At 47.7% G+C, this 27,741-nt stretch overlaps 2 protein-coding genes across 4 annotated transcripts in view; one reads left to right on the plus strand and one right to left on the minus strand.

Annotated features, from left to right (window-relative positions):
* atic (5-aminoimidazole-4-carboxamide ribonucleotide formyltransferase/IMP cyclohydrolase) overlaps positions 1-18,407 on the plus strand; it is a 52,159-nt gene extending 33,752 nt beyond the window's left edge. Inside the window, exons 10-16 of the mRNA XM_038787079.1 lie at positions 491-576; positions 6,920-7,009; positions 7,638-7,766; positions 9,414-9,506; positions 11,693-11,872; positions 15,456-15,611; positions 18,037-18,407. Coding sequence (XP_038643007.1) covers positions 491-576; positions 6,920-7,009; positions 7,638-7,766; positions 9,414-9,506; positions 11,693-11,872; positions 15,456-15,611; positions 18,037-18,156 — 854 coding nt within the window. The 3' untranslated portion in view covers positions 18,157-18,407. The remainder of the gene's footprint in view (positions 1-490; positions 577-6,919; positions 7,010-7,637; positions 7,767-9,413; positions 9,507-11,692; positions 11,873-15,455; positions 15,612-18,036) is intronic.
* Positions 18,408-19,813: 1,406 nt separating this feature from the next.
* Positions 19,814-27,741, minus strand: part of LOC119958607 (fibronectin-like) — a 136,352-nt gene continuing 128,424 nt past the window's right edge. For all 3 annotated transcript variants that reach the window (XM_038787098.1, XM_038787090.1, XM_038787106.1), the window contains 3 exons: positions 24,722-24,828; positions 23,283-23,405; positions 19,814-20,530 (listed from right to left, as the gene is read on the minus strand). In XM_038787098.1, coding sequence (XP_038643026.1) covers positions 20,486-20,530; positions 23,283-23,405; positions 24,722-24,828 — 275 coding nt within the window. In that variant the 3' untranslated portion in view covers positions 19,814-20,485. The remainder of the gene's footprint in view (positions 20,531-23,282; positions 23,406-24,721; positions 24,829-27,741) is intronic.

The following is a 27,741-nucleotide window of genomic DNA, read 5'->3' on the forward strand; positions in this document are numbered from 1 at the left end:
ACTAGGGAATATAAAGCTTGGCCTTGGCAGCTTTTTCTCATAATTAAATCTTTTTGGTTTGGTATCATTTGGTGTATGAGTACTGAACTACCTGGATTTGGAAAAGATCTTCATAATGATTACATAAATTCCACTTCTTTACACTTGAACACCCTTTGAGATAAAGGCCAACTTTCCAGAAGCTGCTTTAACTTATTTTGCCTGTCCAACAGAGTTCAGCCACAGCGATAGAGTGATTTCTGCTCCAAAAACTTTAATTACTAATTTGTTTGAATTAAGAGGAGTGGACTATAAAGCTGTAGTCGATGAATATAATTTGCTCCGTTTCCCCTTGGGTATCCAGAATGTTCTGCTGATCTCCAATGGTTCAGGCACCTTGTAATTTGCCAAACAGGCAAGGCACCGCCTGCTCCGGTCGTGACTAGATAGGTAGCTGTTTGAACCGGGGTTGCCATGGGAACCTACCCAACCTGTACCCTTTGCCCTGCAGGTGCCGACAGGATGTCCTCATTTGGCGACTTCATCGCCCTGTCTGATGTTTGCGACGTTCCGACGGCCCAGATAATCTCCAGAGAGGCAAGTTAAAGAAGGAAAGCCATTGGCTAGACCTTTTTTTCCTGTTTACGGCAACAAAACCGCTGGGGGCCATTTTGGACCTTGCGAGAATTCAAAGCCACATTGTCAGTGTGAACTTGATGCAAATTGAGCAAGGTGGTGTTAACTTAAGTGTGCTATCCATATTTATTGAAAAGAAAGATTTTATGTAATGCCTTTCACACTCTCAATGTCTGAAAGCAGTTTACAGCCAATGAAGTAGTTTGTAGTGTATTTATCGTGTAAGGGGCCATAGCTGCCAATCTGCTCATAGCAAACTCCCACAAACAGCAATGCGATCAACTGTTTGAAGTGATGTTGGTTGCGGGATCAATATATCGATCAGGACTCTGGGAGAACTCCCCTGCTGCTCTTGAAGATATTGCCATAGGAACATTTGCATACACCCACTTTGACATCTGTGGTACCTCTAATGGTGCAGCACTCCCTCCGTACTGGCACTGCGAATTTCAGCCTGGACTTTATGCTCAGATCTTTGGGAGTAGGATTTGAAACTCCAACCTTCTGACTCCTGTGGTGATCACAAGTTAACCAGATGCAACACAACTGAGCGACCACTAGAGGGAGCACGGGAGAGCCATATAAATAGATCAGGACAGGAAGTGAGGGGACACTCTTCACAGCAGGGGGGCTGGTAAGCAGGACACACAGCAAGCAAAGCTGGTAGTTAGCACTGGAAGGTAGTTCTAGGTCGAGCTCTGGAAACTGAACGAACCCACAATAAAGCATCTTCTCCACACTTGAGACTGCGAGCTTTATTAAGACACGAGGAACAACACATGGTACCAGCAGTGATTTCAGGACGCTTACGACAGGACAACTCAGCTGCAGATACAGAAAGCACAAAATGGCATGGAAATCTCCTACTGGACATTTGACTGGGGAAGACATCGCTAATTCGAGGATGTGGCATGGATACCCACCTCAGCTGGACACGACTGGTAATGTAAGAAATGTCTGGAAAAGGTTTAAACAAATGTTCGATTTTTATCTCATAGCTAATGATGTTGCAGAAGCCTCAGACAAAATTAAAATAGCAATTCTCATCGAAGGGCCTGTCAATAGGAAAGTGTATAATGGATTTAAACACTCAAAAGGTGAAGACAGGAACAGCTTACAAACGTTACTAAACAAATTTGAAGAGTACTGTGAGAAATTTGAACAGCAAGGCATGCTCACAGTCCAACCTGCACAGAGACTGAGTGATGCAAGACTTAAAAAATCACAAAAAGATCAGGAAATCGCGAATGCACAGTACAGATCAAAAAGAAGAAATAACATGAATTTTTCACAAAGCCAAAACGCTGAAATCCAGTCCAGATCGGAAAGAAAAGGTAACTTACAACTTTTAGAAAGAAAAAACGCTGAAATCCGCGATAAAATGGCGTCGGAGCACATTTTGCAGTCTCTGGTAAGCAAAGAACTACAAATCGCGTCTGCGCATGCGCCGGAACCGGAAGTCGCGCATGCGCCGGAACCGGAAGTCGCGAATGCGCCGGAACCGGAAGTCGCGCATGCGCAGTTTACAAAAGATCGCGGCGCCGATCGTTATGCGCATGCGCAAGCCGCGCATGCGCAGTCAAAAAAAGTCTTCGTCGCGGACCGTCATGCGCATGCGCAAGCCGCGCATGCGCAATGGACACCGAACCGCACAAGGAAAGAAAGCCGATTTGCACATGTGCAAGTCGTTCCTACGCGTGACGTCATGACGTCTGAGAATCCTGACCACGCCCACTTAAAAGGGAAATGCCCGAAAATTGAAACCAAGACACTTAAAGTGGTAAAACCAAATTTTCTTGCCTCAGAACACAGAAAAACGCCTGAACTTAAACCAACAGTGAAAAACAACTTGCACAAAACCTTGGAAAAAGCTGCCTTCACCACACACAGTGAAGCGAACAAAAAGAATTCCGAAACAACAAAAGATGATTTGTTTTTCGACGATTACCTCTCAGACCTGACTGGGTCAGTCGGATATGCTTATCACAGCATCAGCGACACGGTCGCAAAGTACAACACGAACCAACTCGTGGTAGATGAATCCAACCAAAATGCTTTGGTTTTCGAAGAATACTACTCAGACATGGCTGAGTCAGTCGGATATGCTTATCACAGCATCAGCGACACGGTCGCAAAGTTCAACACGAATCAACTCGTGGTAGAAGAATCCAACCAGGATGATTTGGTTTTCGGAGAATACTACTCAGACACAGCTGAGTCAGTCGGATATGCTTATCACAGCATCAGCGACACGGTCGCAAAGTTCAACACGAATCAACTCGTGGTAGAAGAAGCCAACCAAGATGAAATGGGTATCAAAGAATACTACTCAGACATGGAGGAGTTATTTGGACATGCTGATCACAGCATCAGCGACACCGTTGCAAAGCTCAACACGAATCTACTCATGGTGGATGAATCCAACACCATGGTGCCATGGCAGCTCGTCGATACATTAGATGACAGCAATACCCAAGACGAAGACGACGCCACACAGAGAGCACAGGAAGACTCCACGGAGCGAGCGATGACAGGCTCCACAGTGCGAGTGATGAAAGACGCCAACAGGGATGCAAGCAAACACTCCCGGGCGGACACCAAGCATGAACAAGACCATGAAGGTAAACCCGCTGTACCTGAGCAACCGCAAGCAGACTATGAAAGTCTACCAACACGCTCACAGGAACAAGAAGAAAGAGCGGACTATGAAAGTCCAACACGCTCACAGGAACAAGAAGAAGACAATGCACCTCTGCCCACTGCATGCGAAGACAGTGACAAGGTGATCACACTCAACGTACAGGATCACAGTGAGACTGACAGTTCTCAGCTTGTCTGTACCGAAGCACAGAGCGAAAACAGTGACAAGGTGCTCGCACTCGACGTACAGGATCACAGTGAGACTGACAGTTCTCAGCTTGTCTGTACAGAAGCACAGAGTCGGGCCACCCAACAGTCCAGAGAGACGATGCCGAAAGAAAACATGCAGATTTTGACTCCAGAAGAGGAGCACCTGGAGCCCAGAGAGACAACGCCAAAAGAAACCATGCAGATTCTGACTCCAGAAGAGGAGCACCTGGAGTCCAGAGACATCAAACAAAAAGAAACCATGCAGATTTTGACTCCAGAACAGGAGCACCTGGAGTCCAGTGAGATAACATCAACAGAAATCATGAAGATTTTAACTCCAGAAGCGGAGCACCAAGAGTCTAGAGAGACCACGTCAACTGAAATCATGCAGATTTGGACTCCAGAAGAGGAGCGCCGAGAGTCCACAGACACCGCGTCCAATGTAATCGAGAAGACTTTGACTCCGGAAGACGAGCACCAAGAAAGCAAAGATGCGGAATCCAATTCTCCACAACTGATTGATGTCACCTGCACCGATGCAACATCAGATCATTCGCACCACTCGCGAGACGGAATGCTCAATGACTCAAATTATCCACTCGGGACACTCATAGAGTATAACAAGAAAAAACAAAAGTCAAAAGAAACACAGCAAGAACAAAAACAACATGAAGCGCGACAAGACCAACAACAATAGCAAGAAGCACAGCAGAAACGAGAACGACAACAGCAAGAAGAAAAGCAACATGAAGCGCGACAAGACAAACAACAATAGCAAGAAGCACAGCAGAAACGAGAACGACAACAGCAAGAATAAAAGCAACATGAAGCGCAACAAGACAAACAACAACGTCAGGCACAAAGATAGCGACAACGACAGAGGCAGAAACAACAAGAATGGCAACAAACACAACAAAGTCAGGAACAAAGATAGCGACAACGACAGAGACAGAAACAACAAGAATGGCAACAAACACAACAAAGTCAGGAACAAAGATAGCGACAACGACAGAGACAGAAACAACAAGAATGGCAACAAACACAACAAAGTCAGGAGCAAAGATAGCGACAACAACAAAGACGGAAACGACAAAAACAGCGACAAGTACGGCAACGGAAACAACAAAAACAGGAACGACAGAAACAACAGCAATGAAACAACGACTTGTACACAATGGCAAAGCACACCAGCATCCAAGGCGGATGAGACAATAAATCAACACCACAAGCACAGAAAAAAGTCCATGCCAGTCAACATCAGTGATGTGACCATGCAGACACCTCGGGATGACGCATTGGGTACTTAAGATAACAAGGAACACCAACAACATTCACAGCGGACTTGCAATATCAATATCACCACGTCATCAACAACAAAAAGAAAAAACAAAAGCTCTGAACAAATTCATCAAGTTTGGACTCATAAATGTTTTTATTAAGATTGGACATATAAATACATTGGCTTTGTTAACTAAGGCAATAGCATCATCACTTGTATAGATACGCATATCATAAGTTACTGTTTTGTATAAAATTTCTTTAATGATGTACAGAAACTATGTAATGAGAAAAAGGGGGATGTGGTGATCGTAGATTGACCAGATCAAAAAAAAAACAACAGAGAAAACACGAGCGGGAGAGCTATAAATACACTGGGACAGGATGTACAATTTTCTTTAACGATGTTCAGAAAATATGTTAAGAGAAAAAGGGGGATGTGGTGATCACAAGTTAACCAGATGCAACACAACTGAGCGACCACTAGAGGGAGCACGGGAGAGCCATATAAATAGATCAGGACAGGAAGTGAGGGGACACTCTTCACAGCAGGGGGGCTGGTAAGCAGGACACACAGCAAGCAAAGCTGGTAGTTAGCACTGGAAGGTAGTTCTAGGTCGAGCTCTGGAAACTGAACGAACCCACAATAAAGCATCTTCTCCACACTTGAGACTGCGAGCTTTATTAAGACACGAGGAACAACACAACTCCGAGATGACAGAATTACCCACTTTGTGGCAGCTGACAACATGAGGAATCCTTTGGTGGGAATGCAGATCAAGAGCAAAAAATGCCATTCTTTGGAAACTGGGTTCATGGTTTAAAAATGGGATGACGGAAATGAAAGAGTGAGCTTTATTCTTGGAGACTAGTTCAACTTTAGGCAAGTGTGGGGAAAATTGGGGGTTGGGAGGAGGAAGGGGAGGAAACGTTCCTTGAGACAATCATTGGAACTGTCGACATTTCAGTGACTCCCGAGTGTGTAGGCCGTGACGTGTGGGTGTACTGCTACTATACCGGGCTGGTCTATATTATGGCCTGGCTCGCGAAGCCCCTCTCGGTGGCCCCCTGGGCCAGTTCTCAAAACTTCTGTCAAAGAGGTGAGTTTCAATGTAAGATTCTGCATTGAGCCACTGTTCCAATCATGGGCCACTTCACTCCCACATTTGATTGCAGGAGCAGAGTGAACACCGGCATTGGGGAGAGTGCTGAGGGCACTTGTGATATTCAGTGCGGGAGAGAGTGAGTGAGGGGGTGGGGTTGAGTGTGGGTGAGTGAGGGGGTGGGGTTGAGTGTGGGTGAGTGAGGGGGTGGGGTTGAGTGTGGGTGAGTGAGGGGGTGGGGTCGAGTGAGTGAGTGGGGGGTGGGGTTTGAGTGGGGGGGTAGCGAATGGGAGGCGGGAGAGTGAAAGAGGGTGGGGTTCGAGTGGGGGAGAGTGAGGTTCGAGTGGGGGAGAGTGAATGGGAGGGTGGCGTTAGAGTGGGGGAGAGTGAGTGAACGAGTGGGGGAGAGTCAACGTGTGGGGTTCGAGTGCGGGAGAGTGAGGTTTGAGTGCAGGAGAGTGAGTGAGAGGGTAGGGTTTGAGTGGGGGGGAGTGAGTGAACGAGTGGGGGAGTGAGTGAACAGGTGGGGGCGAGTGTAGGAGAGAGTGAGTGAATGGGTGGGGTTCGAGTGGGGCAGAGTGAGGTTTGAGTGCAGGAGAGTGAATGGGAGGGTGGGGTTAGAGTAGGGGAGAGTGAACGGGTGGGGGCGAGCGCTCATTTCCTATTCCTATACCCGTACCTCCATCTAATCTGCACATCTTTGAACTGTGGGAGCAAACTGGAGGACACCCACGCAGTGACGGAGCAAGTACAAACTATACGCAGGCACTCGCCCGAGGCTAGAATGGAGCCCAGGTCCCTGGCGCTGTGAGGCAGCAGTGCTAATTGCTGCCATTATCTAGCAATTTTTATTACTTTTTGTGAGTTAACTTATTGCTGTGACATTGTAGGACTTTTGCTCAGGAATTGTTTCTTGACTAAAGCAACTTTTTTTTGGAGTTCAGTTAATTGTCATGCCAAAGCTTCTCTCAACAAATTTGTTTTTTGGCCCCTTGAGGAGAAACATTTGTAAATACGCCCTCGAGTGGAAAGGTTGGGTGAGCCTGTACTAAACTGAAACTACTGAATTCCAGGTGTCTGATGGGATTATCGCCCCGGGTTACAAACAAGAGGCCTTGGAAATCTTGTCTAAAAAGAAAAATGGAAACTATTGTGTCCTTCGGGTAAGTGGATCAATCTCCCCTCGCTCCCCATGTTCTACTGGGCTGACCTCGATTTCACTAATGCCTGAAATGTGTGAAATCTGTTGGCAAAGGTCAAAGATCAGCTTAAAATTCTAATTGCTGATAAAGTTGTTTGCCGTTTACTCCTAATTTATATCCACAAGTTACTGGCTGGCACGGAGTTGCTGTAATGTGGGCAGAAGGCCTTTTTCCCCTCAACTCAACCTGTGGGTTTGGGTGCTTCCCAGCCACGTTCCCTCAAAGAGGGACTGGATTGAGATTTCTGTATTGCCTTTTGTGACCTCTGAACTCTCCAAACCCGGGCCAGTTTATGCAGGGCTAAATCCCACTCACAGCAATGTGATGTCCAGCCTGACTAGTTTTACTGGAGGGATCGACATGGGTGAGGATATTAGGGATTATTGGAGACTGATTGTAGTGGCTCGATCACTTTGGGCCAACAGAGATACATCTGCCGCTGGTGGACTAGATGCCCAGCTCCACTCGGCCTGTGTCTCAACGCTCTCTATTGTCCGTGTCTGAGCTCTGTTCGGATTTGGGGTTGGGGGCATTGTGTGTGGGGTGAGGCCTTTGACTCCAGATTTTAAAATTGCTGCTTTTCCTGCAGATGGACCCGGAGTACGAACCAGATGAGCTTGAAACGCGGACCATTTTTGGATTGCATTTGGCCCAGAAGAGGAACAGTGCACTTATTAATCGGTCATTGTTCAAAAACCAGGTCACTTCGTTCAAAGATGTAAGAGATTAGAATGGGTTTCCTCTAGATTATCGAATACACGTTTGTTTTTCCACACCCACCTGAGTGGGGACACGCAACCTTGGTTGAACGTCTTATCTGAAAGACTGCACCTCTGACAGTGCAGTACTCCCTTAATACTCCGCAGTGTGTGAAGGCTGCCCCCTTTGGTTGCTAGGAATGTGTGCGTGTCTTGAGTGTGTTAAGTGTCAAAACAGAAGGGCAGCACAGTTGTGCACTGGTTAGCACTGCTGCCTCACAGTGTCGACGACCCGGGTTCGATCCCAACCCCGGATCACCGTCCATGTGGAGGTTGCATGTTCTCCCCATGTTTGCGTGGGTCTCACACCCACGACTCAAAATTGATGTGCAGGGTAGGTGAATTGGCCACGCTAGATAATAATAATAATCGCTTATTGTCACAAGTAGGCTTCAATGATGTTACTGTGACAAGCCCCTAGTCGTCACGCTTCGGCACCTGTTCGGGGAGGCTGGTACGGGAATTGAACCCGCGCCGCTGCCTTGTTCTGCATTACAAGCCAGCTATTTAGCCCAGTGTGCTAAACCAGCCTCTCTTGCCCCGTAATTGGATAAAAAGAATTGGGTACTTTTTATTATTATTATTATTTATTATTATTATTTTTTAAACGTGTCAAAACAGAGGCCAAAACCACGCTGCTACTGGACGCTGTTAATGGAGCAGGATATTGTTATTGAAGCAGCTAAATCTGATTGCCAACAAATACAGGCATCACCTGTCATTTGAGGTTGAAAACTGGTTGTATAATATTTCTCCGCTGCACAATTAGGCCTCAATTTTAGCCTTCTGAGCAAGAATTCTGCCAGTGAGAGGTTAAAATTAGGCCAAGTCCACTAAACGGCCTAGGATCCGTCTCCAACGCCATCTCACCTTTCAGTCAGCTCCTGCTTCAGGTAGGTGGGGTCCTAATTGACATTAGTGGCCTGAGGACATTGTTAATGTTGCGGTGTGAGGTTTAATTAAATGGCAGAGGCTGCTCAGTGCTGAGCTACAGCTGGGTGCCCAGATCAGCTCTACAATTTGATGTGCTCTCCGGTCGCAGGTCCCACAGTGACTCCCTGGGCATCTCCTCCTCTCCCTGTCAGCACTGGTATCAGCTATCCGCTGCCTCAGCCCTTACCCTGACGTTATGCTGATAACCGTTTCCATGACATCCGGAGGGCGCCCACCTAGATTTCCCACTCACCCATTGGCCCTGCGATCCATGGTGGCAGTTCTGTGAAGGAAAGACTCGTCAAATATTTAAAATAGCCACTGGGTGGGCCTCGTGCTGAGATCCTTATGGGACCTCCTGTCAACCTGTCCTGGCCAGAGGCCCAGCAAAAATCAATGCTTCTGTCGCAAGCCAGAAAAAATGATGCCGTTCCATACCCAAGTCTATGGCAGTATCTCTCGTCCTCTGCCTCTCCCTCCCTAATATTCATCACCTACATCAGCTTCCACAGCTCAGTTCAAAATTTCCTTCCCCATAACATCCTCCAGATCGTTGGCTACTTGGAGCCCTGCTGTCATTATTTTAGAAGGAAGATCTTTCAATTGCTATTCTCGGGATATTTTAGTGATTGTCTTCTCTCTCACTCACTCATTCTCACTCTCTGTCTCCCCAGCTGCCGGAATCTGCTGTCCGTGACCTGATTGTAGCCAGTATTGCTGTGAAGTACACACAGTCTAACTCTGTATGCTATGCAAAGGATGGCCAGGTGAGTCTGAAGCTGCGCGAGGCCGGTGAGTGTGTTTCACCTCCGCCCTCCTCCTGGGTGACGTCCAACCTGAAACCTGCTACCCTAACTGCTGCTCAGACCTCGGTCATCATCTTGAGCGTTTACCCCTCTGACAGAGCTCAATCCATCCAAACCCACACAGCCGTACTATCAGCAAGTCCCTCACCCCAACAACTGTGAACCCCCCCCCCCCCCCCAACTACGAGCCCCTACACTCTCACACAACCATAGACCCAAACCTCCCAATGCCCTCCGCGCACTCGCCCTCATGAACCCATATTTCCCAATTGCTCCCGACGCATTCACCCCCCCCTCCCCCAAGGACCCGAGCCTCCCATTGCTCTGACTAGGTTCCACTCGCCCATTTACCATCCCTTCCTGCTGCTGTCCACAAGCTCTCCTCACCAGGAGACTTCAGAATTTACATATTGTTTTCCCAATGTGGGCCCCTCCCGGTGGCCCGCACTCCTCGAACACTGAACCCCTCTTCACCTATACACCCTTACCAGTCCACAGCTGCTCACGCATTCCAGTCTCTGAGCCCCAGATCCTTGCACTTTCCCACCTCCTCCCTGCTCTCCTCCTCCTGCCTCCCTGCTCTCCTCCTCTCTTACCCCCCCCCCCCCCCCCCCCACCACTCTGCGAGCCCATTTCTAATTCCCTTTTTGTCGTCAAGTGCAATTGCACCCTTTTTGGGGAAACCGCTGGAGAAATCTAGGGTACTGCTGCTTCTCCTGACCTCTGGGGTCACAGGTCATCCAAGCGGCAGGACACTGATCAGTGATCGCTGCTGCCCAACCCCCTCCCCCGCCCATGGCCCCCAGGTGGGGGAAGGTCGGGGCAGTCTGGGGGGAGGTGGTGAGTTATTGGGGGCGGAGTGGGGGAAGAGGGAAGACAGAATACACCTGGGGCTCTTGATTAGACTCCTGGTCCTTTTGACTCCGAGGGGGGAAATGCAACTATTTGAACTAAAGCTGGCACTTGAAATGAGGCCCAGGGATTAAAATGGCCAAGGGGCAGGCTGAGACCCCTGTGTAGTTCTCCCACCCCCTAGCCAGTCCTGATTTGATTGAACAACCCCATCCAAGGTAAAATCAAAACCTTTGCCTGCAGCATTAAAACACTCCACCTGACCTCTCGTCGCCGTCATTGAGTTCCAGAGATTTGCTCACGATCTGTATCTAGCCCAGGGGTGGGCAAACTTTTCCGTGCAAGGGCCACATTCAGAAATTCACAATTCACAAAGGGCCGCATAGTATATTAAGTAAAATAATTACTTCACCCAGTTATGATTCTGGGCGCCTCATATAGAACAATACAGCACAGAACAGGCCCTTCGGCCCTCGACGTTGTGCCAAGCAATGACCACCCTACTCAAGTCAACGTATCCACCCTATACCAGTAAGTAACCCAACAGCCCAACCCCCCATTAACCTTAAAAAAAAAATGTTTTTTAAACAATTTTTTTTTTTTTTTATGACTTGGTGGGCCGCAGAAATACCTTTGGCGGGCCGCATGCGGCCCATGGGCCGTAGTTTGCCCACCCCTGATCTAGCCTGACTACCCTCGTGTGCCCAGCCAGTGCTAAATTACAAGAAGGGCCCTGTAGCATTGGCAGCTTGAGAAGAATGAGAGCGGCGGAGGGAGTCACCTGGTTTGTTTTGTGTCTGTTGCCGCTCAATGGAAGTTTATTAATGGGTAGCACAGTGGTTAGCACTGTGGCTTCACAGTGCCAGGGTCCCAGGTTCGATTCCCGGCTGGGTTACTGTGCGGAGTCTGCACGTTCTCCCTGTGTCACCGTGGATTTCCTCCGGGTGCTCCGGTTTCCTCCCACTAGTCCCGAAAGACATGCTGGTAGGTAATTTGGACATTCTGAATTCTCCCTTTGTGTTCCCGAACAGGGGCTGGAATGTGGTGACTAGGGGCATTGCAGTGTTAATGTGAGCCTACTTGTGACAATATTGATTATTATTATAATGTTGCCCAATAGTGGATATTTGGTGTATGTGAGACTGGGGGCCCACTGACTGTTCAGACTGCACATGTCAACACCTTTGGGATGGGAGGGTGAGGTTAGAAGGGTGGTGAAGATTAGTATGTGTCCTTGAGCTGGCTTGGGTTATGGGCTCTCACACTTTACCTCTTGGCTGCTTTTCTCCCCTCAGGTGGTTGGTATCGGGGCGGGCCAGCAATCCCGCATTCACTGCACCAGACTAGCCGGCGATAAGACGAATCATTGGTGGCTCCGTCACCATCCCAAGGTGCTGGCCATGAAGTTTAAAGCAGGCGTCAAGCGGGCAGAGATTGCCAATGCTATCGATCAGTACGTTGGCGGGACGATGGAGGTAAATGCGCGGTGAAAGATCTCTGGCGGTGTCTCCCTGGTGCGATGCAGGGAAATGAATCGGTGACCTGTCTTCATTTGCCAGACCTGATTGGAGGTTTTCAACTTTGTCTTACCTCGTCTTGTTCGAATCAAACCTCAACCACAGAGGTTGATTGCGCTGAATGGAAATGTTTGTTTCTCTCCCAGTTTTCCAATGTGAATCCACAACGGAAAACGACCCGTGAATCGGGTTGTGTTTATACTCCTCTGAGAAAGATGTGACTTGCATTTATATAGCACCTTTCACACCCTCAAGCATCCCAAAGACCATGAGACAAAGGAGCAGAATTAGGCCACTCGGCCCATCGATATTTTCCCATCTGCCTTCTCATAATCCCTGATCCCCTTATTAATCAAGAACCTATCATCTCTGTCACACTCAATGATTTGGCCTCCACAACCTTCTGTGGCAAAGTGTTCCTCAGATTCACCATCCTCTAGCTGAAGAAATTCCTCCTCATCTCTGTTTTAAAGGATCCTCCCTTTAATCTGAGATTGTATCCTCTGGTTCTAGTTTTTCCTACAAGTGGAAACATCCTCTCCACTTCCACTCTATCCAGGCCACGCTGTATTCTGTAAGTTTCAATAAAGTCAATGAGTACAGACCCAGAGTCCTCCAGCGTTCCTCACACAAGCTCTACATTCCAGGCATCATTCTTGTGAACCTCTTGACCCTTTCCGAGGTCAGCACATCCTTCCTTAAATACGGGGTCCAGAACTGCTCACTATACTCCAAATGGGGTCTGACCAGAGCATTATACTGCCTCAGAAGCACATCCCCAGTCTTGTATTCTAGCCCTCTCGACATGAATGCTAACATCGCATTTGCCTTCCTAACTGCCGACTGAACCTGCACGTTAATCTTAAGAGAATCTTGAACAATGACTCCCAAGTCCCTTTGTGCTTCTGATTTCCTAAGCATTACACCATTTCGAAAATAGTCGATGTTTCCATTCATCCTTCCAAAGTGCATAACCTCACACTTTTCCACATTGTATTCTACACTTTTGCCCACTCTCCTAGCCTGTCCAAGTCCTTCTGCAGTCCCCCTGCTTTCACAAAACTATCTGTCCCTCTGCATACCTTTGTATCATCTGCAAACTTAGCAACAGTGCCTTCAGTTCCTTCTTCAAAATCGTTAATGTATATTGTGAAAAGAGCTTTACTGCTTTCATACTGCACTGGAGTGTCAGCCCAGATTTGATGCTCAGGTCTCTGGAGTGGGACTTGAATCCATGACCCCCTGGCTCTGAGACAGGGGTGTTACTGACACGTGTTTTGAACCACACGGACATTAGTTGCAAGGGTACCCCAAAATCCAGAAGGGCACCTTGGATCACCGTTTCTTTTAGTATATTGTGAGGAACGATACACACGAAAGCAAAAATGCTGGAAAATCTCAGCATGTCTGGCAGCATCTGCAGAGAGAGAAAAGAGCTAACCTTTCGAGTCCGATGACTCTTTGTCAAAGCTTTGACAAAGCTTTCCACTTCTCCACTTTCAAGTTGCCACCTCCACTGCCCCATTGTTTCCTCGAGTCACATTTATAAAATGCTTGCGAATCTCAACATTTCTCCAGACGTCTGCCTCTAACAACTCCTATTTTAGAACGTAAGAACTAGGAGCAGGAGTAGGCCATCTGGCCCCTCGAGCCTGCTCCGCCATTCAATGAGATTATGGCTGATCTTTTGTGGACTCAGCTCCACTTTCCGGCCCGAACACCATAACCCTTAATTCCTTTATTCTTCAAAAAACTATCTATCTTTACCTTAAAAACATTTAATGAAGGAGCCTCAACTGCTTCACTGGGCAAGGAATTCCATAGATTCACAACCCTTTGGGTGAAGAAGTTCCTCCTAAACTCAGTCTTAAATCTACTTCCCCTTATTTTGAGGCTATGCCCCCTAGTTCTGCTGTCACCCGTCAGTGGAAACAACCTGCCCGCATCTACCCTATCTATTCCCTTCATAATTTTAAATGTTTCTATAAGATCCCCCCTCATCCTTCTAAATTCCAACGAGTACAGTCCCAGTCTACTCAACCTCTCCTCATAATCCAACCCCTTCAGTTCTGGGATTAACCTTGTGAATTACCTCTGCACACCCTCCAGTGCCAGTACGTCCTTTCTCAAGTAAGGAGACCAAAACTGAACACAATACTCCAGGTGTGGCCTCACTAACACCTTGTACAATTGCAGCATAATCTCCCTAGTCTTAAACTCCATCCCTCTAGCAATGAAGGACAAAATTCCATTTGCCTTCTTAATCACCTGTTGCACCTGTAAACCAACTTTCTGTGACTTATGCACTAGCACACCCAGGTCTCTCTGCACAGCAGCATGCTTTAATATTTTGTTTAAATAATAATCCCGTTTGCTGTTATTCCTACCAAAATGGATAACCACACATTTGTCAACATTGTATTCCATTTGCCAGACCCTAGCCCATTCACTTAACCTATCCAAAGCCCTCTGCAGACTTCCTGTATCCTCTGCACTTTTCGCTTTACCACTCATCTTTGTGTCATCTGCAAACTTGGACACATTGCCCTTGGTCCCCAACTCCAAATCATCTATGTAGATTGTGAACAATTGTGGGCCCAACACGGATCCCTGAGGAAAACCACTAGCTACTGATCGCCAACCAGAGAAGCACCCATTAATCCCCACTCTTTGCTTTCTATTAATTAACCAATCCTCTATCCATGCTACTACTTTACCCTTAATGCCATGCATCTTTATCTTATGCAGCAGCCTTTTGTTTGGCACCTTGTCAAAAACTTTCTGGAAATCCAGATATACCACATCCATTGGCTCCCCGTTATCCACTGCACTGGTAATGTCCTCAAAAAATTCCACTAAATTACTTAGGCACGACCTGCCCTTTATGAACCCATGCTGCATCTGCCCAATGGGACAATTTCTATCCAGATGCCTCGCTATTTCTTCCTTGATGATAGATTCCAGCATCTTCCCTACTACCGACGTTAAGCTCACTGGCCTATAATTTCCTGCTCTCTGCCTACCTCCTTTTTTAAACAATGGTGTCACGTTTGCTAATTTCCAATCCACCGGGACCACCCCAGAGTCTAGTGAATTTTGGTAAATCATCACTAGTGCATCTGCAATTTCCCTCGCCATCTCTTTTAGCACTCTGGGATGCATTCCATCAGGGCCAGGAGACTTGTCTACCTTTAGCCCCATTAGCTTGCCCATCACTACCTCCTTAGTGATAACAATCCTCTCAAGGTCATCACCTGTCATAGCCTCATTTCTATCAGTCACTGGCATGTTATTTGTGTCTTCCACTGTGAAGACCGACCCAAAAAACCTGTTCAGTTCCTCAGCCATTTCCTCATCTCCCATTATTAAAACTCCCTTCTCATCCTCTAAAGGACCAATATTTACCTTAGCCACTCTTTTTTGCTTTATATATTTGTAAATACTTTGTATTTTAATCCTAATTTCTCCCAATTCTTAACCTGTTGGTTTCTTTTGAGGACCACTCTGCGGTAGATGGTTTAATGTTTTTTGCTGACCCCAGGCGGAGGAACTTTCCAAGTGGCGGGCGATGTTCGAGGAGGTCCCTGAGCCGCTATTGGACACCGAACGCAAGAACTGGATCTCCCGGCTGAGCGCTGTGGCTCTGAGCTCTGACGCTTTCTTCCCGTTCCGTGACAATGTCGAACGTGCCAAGAAGGTCAGTAGCGTCCGTCAGTGTCAACCTGAGTGGTTGGACCGCTTTCAAATGTCTGAAGACCTGCCCCCTGGTACTGCAGGGATCGGGGAGCCACTCATGAGGTCAAGATGGTTAGCTGGGGATTGGTGTCAAGCTGTGTGGTGAGGTTAATATGGGAGGCACCAGGCCTGTGCTGAGGTGGGTGAGTGAGGTGGTCCTGTGAAAGCTTGTGTGCTTTGGGATCGGCCTGAATTCCAAGGCCTCGAGTACGCTTGGGTCTCCATGGAAATGTGGTTGGGTGTGTGGAATTAAACCATAGCTGGAGGCAGTTGGTCGCGTACCCAGGGCGGACTGCGAAAGCCCCAAATGAATTTGATGCAAACTTTGTCTGTGAATCCCCAGCGCGACCAGGATTGGGCCCAGCTCCGATAGCTGCCCACGTTCATTGTCTAGCCCTGGGTCTGGGGGCTGGAGGGGTGACCGGTGATACTGGCACTGCACTTCTTCATCATTTGGGAGGAGCAGGACAGACCGAAAGGGGAACGAAGTTGATTACCATGTACAAACATGTAGCAGCTAACAAATAGACCATTAATCTAACACATGGCTGCTTTAGTGGATCCTTCAGAGGAGGGTTCTGAAGTGACCTGCATCTGTAAAAAATTGCATCTGACTGTTGGGTTGGATATCTGTCCAAGAGCACTGCCACTTTTTATCAACTTGTCTACTCCTCCCTTACATTGAGGTGCAGCCCAGTGTGTACTGGTCAGACTCGAGCACACTACATGCGTGGGCTCAAGGCAATGAGAGCGTGTCATAAACCAGCACAAGATGTTGGTCACGTAACAATTGGTGGTGGGGGGGGCGTGGGGTCGTATGCCGTTTTGGCCAACCCATTATGGAGAGAATAATGGAGAAGATGAATGGTAGGTTTTGTTACCAACAGAGGATATAGTTGCACCAAGAGATTTGCAGGATAGATATTGCTGGGTTAGAAATATAAAGGAGGAGCAGTAGGTCATTCGGCCCTTCAAGCCCTCTCTGCCATTCAGTATGATCATGATTGATTCTCTATCTGAACACCATATGCCCGTGCTCTTCCCATATCCTTTGACATATTTGGCATCTAGAAATCTATTTCATCCTTAAATATCTTCAGTGATTTGGCCTCCACAGCCTTTTGTGACACAGACTTCCACTGGTTCACCACCCACTGAGTGAGGAGGTTTCTCATCTCAATGGCCTCCCCCAGCCCTGTCAGAATTTTACACGTTACATTCTTCTGAACTCCAGTGAATACAGACCCAGTCGACCCAAATTCTCCTCGGGTGATAATGTGAAGCTTCGCCGTGCTCCCCTGCGCAGAGAAGGCTCCAGGGGCTTTAACGGATCAATGTTTGGAGGGAGTGAATTATGGAAGTCCGTAAAATCGAGGGAGTCAATCATGGAAGTCCATAAAATCTGAAATGAGGCAAGACTTGGCACTGGAAACTGAGGGGTTGGTGTGAGTAGAGACAAAATGTTTCATTCTGCCAAGCAGCTGCTGCATCTGAGCCACTCGGCATGTTTACAGGGGGCAATTAGCGTAGGCTGCATTGATGTAGAGGAGACACCGTTTGCCTCCTGTGCTGAAATTGTGGCTCTTATTTAACATTTATTAGCCTTTTGCCATACCAATTTAATAATTGTCTCTCCACCCCCGAGTATCGAGAGACTGGGTTTAATTATGTCCAACAGAAAAAAACTCTTTCTCATGTGACTGCTTCTGATATCTGCCTGATCAGATCATGGCATATAATGGCCATGTAAATTCTGTCATTTGGGTATGCCTGTTATAACAATCAGCTAGGAGAGAACAGAATAGCTTGAATTTATGTAAAATCTTTCAAAAGAGCTTTACATTCATTTAATTATTTTGAATTGGCAGTGACTGTTTTTGAGATAAGGCAGCCATGTTGGGTACCACAAGAACAGTGGCCATTTTGTCTGGCCACAGTCTCACTGGGTGGGTGGGACACGTGACATGAGGAGGAGGAGTTAAATGACAAATTGAATATGAACAGGAGGCCATTCAACCCTTTGTGGCTCTTCTACTGTTCAGCTCAATCATGGCTGACGTGCACTTTCCTTCCCACCCCTTGAATGACATATAGTTCTAATTTTAAGGTTATCCCCCCACCAGAAACTTTGTTTTCTCCACATCCCCATATCACTTTAATCATCTCAACCTGGCTCAATTACAGCACCTCTTAATCATCTATACTTAATGAAACCTGTCCTGAAAATTTAACTCTTAGTCCTGGTATTGCTCGTGAATTTGCACCTTCAAAGCAAATATTCTTTCCAAGGCAAATATTCTTCCTGAAATGTGTCCAGAGTGACTAAAAGTGGTCTCACCCGAGCTATAGAATATAAACTGTTAAAATTCCTCTTTTCCTCCTCACAGAGCGGAGTTGATTTCATCGCTGCCCCGTCTGGATCAGCAGCCGACCGAGTGGTGATCGATGCATGTGAGCAGCTGGGCATAACCCTGTTCCACACCAACCTGCGGCTCTTCCACCATTAGAGAGGGCCTCTCTCTGGTATCGGCCCGGTCCTAGAACACGCCGTGCCTTCCAACGCCATGGTGGCTATCCGTTGGTGCTTTAGAGAAAGGCACTGCACCTGGTGTTATACCTGGGTGAGGTTGACTGGAAATTAAGCGTCTCCTGACCACTTTCTTTGTAATTTGAATGAGTTGTTCAGAGTGAGGTGGCTTGACCTCACGCTCAAGTAATAACGTGTCTGCCTTTTCAAATAAATCCATGTGGGCCGGAAGCGAGTCGTTGGTTACTATGGGAATGGGAAGCCGTGCGAGGGACAAGTTCCAATGCTCCAGTTGGTGTGGAAGTGGACGACTGGAGTTGGTGGAGGGGCAGGCCCGATCACAAGCATCGTTTTTCTACACCCCAGCCTGAATGAATCAAATAAAATCAGAGTCCTGCAGCACTGAAGGAGGCCCATCGGGCCTAGGCAGGTTTTTCTAAAAGTTGTTTCTGAACCCCTGCCCTTCTCCAGATTCAAAACCGTGGGCCAAAGCTACAATTAATAAATCTGCCAGAAGATTGCGAAGAATCATTTTATTTTGCAGTGAGGAGAAAGGTGGAGCTTTCTACCACGGGGAATAAGCCATTGGGGGACAAACACACACAGGAGTATCAAACGGAATCATGTGAAAATTGAGTTTGGTTAATTAGGGTTTGAGTGGGGGCAGCACTGTGTTTAGCACTGCTGCCTCACAGCACCGAGAACCCAGGTTTAATTCCAGCTCCGGGTCAGTCGTGTGGAGTTTATATGTTCTCTCCATGTCTGCGTGGGTTTCACCCCCACAACCCAAAGATGTGCAGTGTAGGTGGATTGGCCATGCCAAATTGCCCCTTAATTGGAAAAAATTTAATTTTTTAAATTTAAAATTTGGGTTTGAGTGAGTCAGAGGAGGGATCATAAGCACTAATGTGTGGCGCTGTTGTGCAAACATCCTGTCTCAGAATCATAGAATTCCTGCAGTGCAGAAGGAGGCCAACCAAATCTGCACCGACCCTCGAAAGAGCACTCCATATTGACCCACTTCCCCACCTAATCTGTACATCCCTGAACACCAAGGGGCATGCATGGCCAATCCACCTAACCTGCGCATTCTGTGGGAGGAAACTCACGCAGACACGGGGTGAGCATGCAAACTCCACATCGTCACCCACGGCCAGAGTTGAACCTGGATCCCTGGCGCTGTGAGGCAGCAATACTGACGTTTACCACCCTCGTGTCTTGATGCTGCGAAATACCCTTCTAAATAAATTTAGAGTACCCAGTTTTATTTTTCAATTAAGGGCAATTTAGCATGGCCAGTTCACCTACCCTGCACATCTTTGGGTTGTGGGAGTGAGAGCTACACAAGCACGGGGAGATTGCTAACTCCACACGGACAGTGATCTGGGGCCGGGATCGAACCCGGGACCTCAGTGCCATGAGGCAGCAGTGCTAACCACTGTCACCATGTCGCTTGTCCCCTTCTGAATGTTACGGTGAACCTGCTCTTTTTCCTGGCAGAGCATTAGACCAAGTCGAAACATCGTCCACTTCTGTGCCTGAGTTCTGTTTGAAGGGGCCTCCGTGTCTAAACGCCCGGGGGGTGGGGGGGGGGGGGGGGGGGGGGGGGGAAGGTGCGAAGAACCACACAGCTTTCCTTTTTGTTTTTAAGTTTTTATTCAATCGAGGATTTTCTCTCCATGGTTAGAAAAAGCACCGGCGTCCATAAACAGTCACCGATCACGGCACGTACACCAACAAACATAGATAGTGCTGTGGATGGCGCCGGTCCTCGTTAACAGTCTAAAAGGTTTAAGATAGAATAAACACAGCATTGGAGGGAGGGAGAAAAGGGAGTTTGATAAATAACAGCTTGTTACAGTTAAACAATTACAACATTATGATCAGTAGATACTCGGAGGGTCCTGCAGCATTTGTAGGAGGTGCTTTTTGATTAAGTAGCTGTGCCGTTCACTTCATCCTTTGTTGTGTAGGCTGTGATCAGATAGAGGATATGGGGCCTGGTCTCAGAGGGGTGGTTGAGGTGTTTCCAATTTGCTATACTCCATGGGGTTCAAAGCCAAACCAAGGGTTTTGTGTGTTTTTTTAAAATGGGAGAAAGTCTTTGGTTGTCCATGAAGAGATGCTCGTTGTGTGGTTGAGGGGGGAGGGGGGGGGGGGGGGGGTGGAGCAAGCAGAAAATGAGTGTAGTGCAGAAGCTGGGAGGTGCTAAACATGAATGATCTCAGCTCTTCCAAGAACCTGTTGCCTGCAGTTCTGCTCATGCTGTCTGCCACCCTACTCCAGCTTGTAGGAAATCAGCCAGCGGGTTACTCGCGATCAGGGGCCAGGCATTCTATTGGGCAGTTGATGTACTGTGGGGAGACAATACAAGCTGTTAGAAACCGTGCCAACAACTAGAAATAGGTCAACCAGCGTATTTAAAGCACAAACAGAAATACTGGACAAGCTCAGCAATCTGACAGCATCTGTGGAGAGAGAAGGGAGCTATTGTTTAGCTTCTGGATGACTCCTTCTTATCGTATTTTAAGCTTTGTTTCATTTGGGAAAGTGGCCTCCACGATCAGCCTGGCCCACAGCTCAAGACTTTGAGAAAACCCACTGTCCAACAGACTTGATTGAGGGATAAATATTGGCCTGGACACCAGAAGGGTCCTGTTCTTCTTTGGACTGTCCGAGAGGGTAAATGATGCCTCCCGTTTTCCACCTCTGGCAGTGCAGCACTCCTGATTTGGCCTACATTGTTCACTCAACTGCAGGCAGGCTTGAACCGGTAACTTGCTGACTCAACACAAGAATGCTAACCAATGAGTTCGAGGGCGGGAGGCATTACCATTTGCACGTGTTGAAGTAAAAAGCAGTTGATCCACAGAGAATGGCTTGGGATTGGAGCAGCCAGCTTTAGTGTGGAGTGAACTGAAATTTCAGTGCATGACTATACTGTATTGAGTTGGGCTCGCCCTGCAATTTGGCTAATGTGCAACTACTTGATAATGAGGAATATTGGTTTTTACTCCTGGTCAAACTGACTGTAAGGTGTTTCAGAGGGTGACCTTACCCAACCTGTTCATGATTAAATGCTGCTATTGTAGTGCAGCATTCAGTGCATTCCTCCTACCCCAATACTCCAATCCACCCATAAGACATAGGAGCAGAATTAGGCCACTCGGCCCATCGAGTCTGCTCCGCCATTCAATCATGGCTGATATTTTTCTCATCCCCATTCTCCTGCATTTTCCCCATAAACACTGATCCCCTTATTGATCAAAAACCTATCTATCTCTGTCTTAAAGACACTCAGTGATTTGGTCTCCACAGCCTTCTGCGGCAAAGAGTTCCACAGTCTCGCCACCCTCTGGCTGAAGAAATTCCTCATCTCTGTTTTAAAGGATCGTCCCTTTAGTCTGACATTGTGTCCTCTGCTTCTAGTTTTTCCTACAAGTGGAAACATCCTCTCCACGTCCACTCTATCCAGGCCACGCTGTATTCTGTAGATTTTGATAAGATCCCCCCCATATCCTTCTAAACTCCTCAGACCTAGAGTCCTCAACCGTTCCTCATACAACAAGCTCTTCATTCCAGGGATCATTCTTGTGAACCTCTGGACCCTTTCCAAGGCCAGCACATCCTTCCTTAGATATGGGGCCCAAAACTGCTCACAATACTCCAAATGGGGTCTGACCAGAGCCTTATGCAGCCTCAGAAGTACATCCCTGGTCTTGTATTCTAGCCCTCTCGACATGAATGCTAACATTGCATTTGCCTTCCTAACTGCTGATTGAACCTACACGTTAACCTTAAGGGAATCGTGAACAATGACTCCCAAGTCCCTTTGTGCTTCTGATTTCCTAAGCATCTTCCCATTTAGAAAATAGCCTATGTTTTCATTTCTCCTTCCAAAGTGCATGACGTTTTACTTTTCGACATTGTATTCCATCCGCCACGTGTTTGCCCACTCTCCTAGCCTGTCCAAGTCCTTCTCCAGCCCGCCTTCTTCCTCAATACTACCTGCCCCTCGACAGATCTTTGTATCATCTGCAAACTTAGCAGCAGTGCCTTCAATTCCTTCTTCCAGATCATTAATGTATCTTGTGAAAAGTTGTGGTCCCAGCACAGGCCCCTGAGGCACACCACTAGTCACCAGCTGCCATCCTGAAAAAGATCCCCACTCTCTGCCAGTCAGTCAATCCTCTATCCATGCCAGGATCTTACCCTTAACACCATGGACTCTTAACTTATTTAACAGTCTCTCATGCGACACCTTGTCAAAGGCCTTCCGGAAATCTAACTAAATCACGTCCACTGGTTCTCCTTTGTCTAACTTCCTTGTTCCTTCCTCAAAGGCCTCTAACAGATTTGTCAATCATGACCCCCCTTGACGAAGCCATGCTGACTCAGTCCTATTTTGTTATGCACTTCCAAGTACTCCTCGATGTCATCTTTAATAATGGACTCGCCCTACACTGCCTCCCCACTATTTTCTGTCTCGTTGTTGTTAATGCTAATGGGCCGGGAGGCTAAATAGTGTCTACTGTCTCTATTAAATAAAAAGCTACATTGCCAGGATGTAAGTGTGGCTGACTGCCTAGTTGCAGCAGGGGGAGGTTGTGGTGGGTTTTCTTCAACTGCTGGCAATGCCTTGACAGCTGTCCTCTGACCAAGCACAGGCTAAGCAGCATCCGAGTTGAGGGTGGAACAGGGAGTCAGATACAGGCCAATGTTTGGGAGGGCACAGGTTTCTTGCCCTTTAGGGACTTTTAAACCGCTGGCTTTTAAAGCAGACCAAGCAGGCCAGCAGCACGGTTCGATTCCCGTACCAGCCTCCCCGGACAGGCGCCGGAATGTGGCGACTAGGGGTTTTTCACAGTAACTTCACTTGAAGCCTACTCGTGACAATAAGCGATTTTCATTTCATTTTCACTTAATAAAACCAATTGTTATTTTTCACAACAAATCCCCCCCCCCCCCTCCACAGTTTACGTTCTGAGAGTAGCCTTTTATTTGCAGGCATTACGGGTGCCATGACGTTCAAGGTCGGGTTTAACACGGTTCAAAGGGGGAAACCTTTTTGTTTGTCCCAGGTGCGCTGACTGGATTTGTACTCACTTTTGATCCATGTTTCACCTTCGTGTATTTGGGCGAATGGCCAGAATTATCGGGCAATAAAGGACCAGTCCCGCCCGGCAGGGTGTCAACCCCAGGTTTGTGACAGTTGCTGCAGCGCCAACCCTGTTTTTAAAAAAAGAACAAATTGACCGGTTGTTTCAACAACTCTCATTTATATGGTGGCTTTAATGAGGTTAAATATTCTGTTTCACAAAGTATCATCAGGCAGAATTTAACACCCAAGTCGCCAAGAGGTTTCGAGACAGTTGGCCAATAAATTTGGCTACATGAGGGAGAATGGGAGGAGAACACCAGAGCTTAAAGACTCGAAGGCATAGGCACCAATGGTGCGATGATGGAACTTGGGCAGCTGTAAAGTGGCTAAAATTGGATAAGCAGCGATTGGTTTGAAGAAGCTACAGAGACGGAGCAGAATGGGGCCATGGATGGATTTCAGCACCTTGTGAGGATTTTCAAATCCTGATATTGATGGAGTGGGGCCCAAGGTAGGTTGGTGAGCACCTGGGTGATGGATAAACAAGTGTAACTTCCAAATCTAACGGGGAGGGGGTGTGTATCAGAGGGATTCTTAATTTCCCAATTTACAGAAACCTTTCGAATGAAGGGAATTGCAACAATCCTCCGAATTCAGAGGATCACTTTTCCCATTCGCTGTGTCACTGGCGAGGATTCCTTGCCTCCTGAGAAAACTTCCCCCAGTCCATGAGGCCCCCCCCCCCCCCCCCCCCAAAGCTCATTTAGAATGGTCGCAGATCTAGAAAGGATTTGGGAAATCAGAAGTACCAGTTTGCAAAACAAAACATTGAGGATGGGGCAGCTGAAATCAATTTTGACTGATTTGCACCCTTTAGTGTCACAGGCCAGTCTTAACCCCCCCCCCCCCCTCAGCTGTGTGCTGGCCTGTACATTATTGGCTTTGGGCTACCGGCCTGGCAAATGGTGGGCAGAGTGGAGGCACGGACTTGAAAGAAGCTGCATCGATACAGGGGCTGAGGGTGAGGGAATTTTGGTGGAAATGCTTACTTCCCGGTGTTTGAAATCTGGAGCACTCAGATGAAGTGCAATGCTGCCCTGCAACATCAGGTCCAACAGTGGTTCAAGCCACTGGCTCTCCTTTTACAACCACAGGATATCCCAAAGTGCTTCCCAGTTAATGAAGTACTTTTGACATGCGGTCACTAGGAAATATACCAGCCACAAATAGCTTGTTTTATTTTAAATGGTTTTAGGATTCCAGTGAAAACAATCCAGCTCTCTGTGCTAAATATATATGTTGAACGGCTATTTCAATACGAATTTCAATACAGACATTTGTGGTTCGGGTTAAGGCTCCTGGGGCTTTGCTATGAGTCTCATCCATGCTCTGGATGTCTAGATGGCCCAGACATTGAACATGATAACAGCCTTATCAATGTTACCTGTTGTCCTCCTAAGCAATTGCATGTACAGATGGCACCAAGGTACTCCTTCTGCCACTGTTCACCTATGTTGTACACACTGCCTTCATCGTAACAGGTATCTTCATCTGCAGATAGAACAGACTATATGTTAGCATGGTCTGTGACATTCAGTTCAGTGTTGGAAATCTTCATTTGCCCCACCTGCTTATGCAAGCAATGAGCAACGGGTGTGCTTCTTTTGGTTAACTGAATCAAATTGAGGGGGAAATTAAAAATGCAGTTCCTTAAAGAGATACTGCATCACAGTAAATGAAATCGCAAAGGAAACTCAAAACGAAATGTGATTTAAAGGGTCGACAACACACTCCAGTCCCCGTGGAGCCCAGCAGGCACTGAAGGTCTCGGTGCCAACAGACACCATGTGCTCCCTTTCCAGGATTTCCCGGCAGTGAACATAGCTGCAGAAGAGAGGCCGACAGTGGGGATGGAATGTTTATGTGTGTGTGTGTGTATATGCATGTGTTATATAAACAACATAGCAAGACGTTTCACCGGAGCATTCCAGAATAAAGTTTGACACACAGCCCCATTTGGCGAAATTACAGCAAATGGCCAAAAGCTTGGTTAAAGGAATAGATCTGAAGGCGGATGGAAAGTCGGAGGGGTTTTGGGAGAGAATTCCAGAGTTTGCAGCCTGCATAGATGAACGTAAAGCCACCAATTTAAAATCGGGAATCCACGGGACTTCCAGTGGCGGCCATGGAGTGGTCGCACACAGGCCGTCTCTGGCTCAAAGGCATTGATTTGGGCATTTTATGCCCATTAGTGGGGTAGCTCCAGCAGGGAAGTGGTGCAGAAGGTGTAGAGGGAGAGGTTGGCATATCTACAGGCTCCCAGACCCGGCAAAAACAGTTTAAAAAACCTGGCTATGGAATTGGAGTGGACCTGTGGCACAGCAGCAATTGCGAGGATGGTGGAGGGGGTAGGGTCAGCGCAGGTTGGAAAGTCCCAGATGGAGCAGTTGATGGCCTTCATCAAGACAAATTTCGCCAGCAAAGGAAGGAGATGCACGGGGACTGATCAAAGGCCATAGAGGGAGAAGTAGCACCTATGCAAGGATCGATGGACCGAATGGAGAGGTGCCTTGAGGCACGGGAGGTGGTAACTGTGATGTCTGACCAGATCGTGTCCTTGGAGGTGGTGGTCTTGAGATACTTATGCAAGTTGCTGAGGGTGAAGGTGGAGGAGCACAAAAACAGGTCCAGGCGGCAGAACCTGCAAATTGTGGGTCTGCCAGGAGATGTGGAAAGAAGGAATACCACAAAATATGTGTCAAGGATGTTGGCCGGGCTGGTGGAGCAGGGAGTGCTGGACAAGGCCCCCAGAGGTGGAGAGGGCGCAGAGGCCAGGAGCGAGGGAGCCGCCGTGGGCAGCAATTGTGCAGATGAACAAATTTGTGGAGAAGGAAAGGATCCTATGGTGGGCCAGGGAGAAGCGGGATTGTGAATGGGAGGGGAACGTGTCCAAAAATATCAGGATATTGGTACGGAGCTGCTGATGAGAAGTGCAGAATTCAACAGGGCCAAGGCGGTATTGTACCGAAGGCAGATCCGGTTTGGGATGTTGTATCCGGCGAAACTGTGGGTCACTATTTTGAAACACCAGAAAAGGCAAATGACTTCATAAGGGACCATAAACTGGGGGAGAACTGAGAGTTGGTGTGAGATGGAGGAGCTGCATCTGTAAAGATTGGAGGGTATGGTTGTTGTATGTTGCTGGAGGTTTTTTAAAAAAATTGTTTGTTTATGTTTTGGTACTTTTGGGGAGTTATAAATTTGTAAAGGATAGCCGCCCCCCACCTGTGGTTGGGGTGTGCAGGGGGGGCCTTTGAGCGGGAGCTGCCACGCTGGCAGGTAATGCTGGTGGACGGAGATGAGGTTGGCGAGGCCGGGAGAGGTGGCCAAGTGGGGAGAGGGGGGGGGGAGATGAGGCGGGGGGATTGCGACATGGCAGAGTGGAGACTGTGTGGCCATGGACGACCGGGGGGGGGGGGGGGGGGGGGTGCCATCTTAGATGAGCCCGATTTAGGGTGGTATTAGAGGTAGCAGAGCCAGAGGGGGATGATGGCGGATGGTATAGGGGAGTGGAGGTGTAAGCCTCTGGTAAGAATTCTGATGTAGAACATCCGGGGGTTAAATGGGCCGATTAAGAGGTCCTGGGTTTTTGCGCACCTTGAGAAGTTTGAAGGCAAAGGTGATCATCTTATATGAGACGGACCTCCAGGTGAAGGTTCAGGTTAGCTTGAGGAAGAGATGGATGGGACAGGTATTCCACTCGGGGTTTGACTCAAAGTAGCGGGGGGCGGCCATTTTGTTGAACAAAAGAACAGGGTTTGTGGGGGAGGTACAGGACTCGGGTGGTAGATATGTGATAGTGAGTGGGGAGCTGGAGGAGACGCCAGTGGTGCTAGTCAACTTATGTGTGCCGAATTGGGATGATTTGGGGTTTGTGAGGCGTTTGCTGGGAGTGATCCCACATCTGGGTACCCTACAAATGATTATGAGTGGAGGTTTTAATCACGTGATGGAACCGAGGGTGGACAGGTCGAGCCACAAATTTGAGTTGAGGGGATCGGAGGAGGGCTTCGATACATGGAGGGGGCTGTTCATGACCATGTTTGAGGAACTGTTCATTGCGGGGGATGGGGAGGGGGGAGGGTAAGGGGTAAAAAGGGGAAAAATTGTACAAACTGGATTGTGAGTTTGTGGAGTGTATTGTATATGTTACTGTTTTTACACATGTTTGTAATAAAAATACATTTAAAAAGAATTGTGAATCCACGAGGACAAATTTAGAAGGGTACAGATATCTTTGGGGGGGGGGGGGGGGGGGGTGGTTTGGAAAAGATTACAGAGATAGGTCTGAGGTCACAATTGGACCTGAAGAAAAGGGATTGGGAATTTCATCCTTTGGGACATTGCTGGACCAGAAGCCAGTGTAGGTCAGCGAGCACAGGGTCAGTAGGGAAACAGGACTTG

Source organism: Scyliorhinus canicula, chromosome 2, assembly GCF_902713615.1.
Source record: "Scyliorhinus canicula chromosome 2, sScyCan1.1, whole genome shotgun sequence".
NCBI classification, from domain to species: Eukaryota; Metazoa; Chordata; class Chondrichthyes; order Carcharhiniformes; family Scyliorhinidae; genus Scyliorhinus; species Scyliorhinus canicula.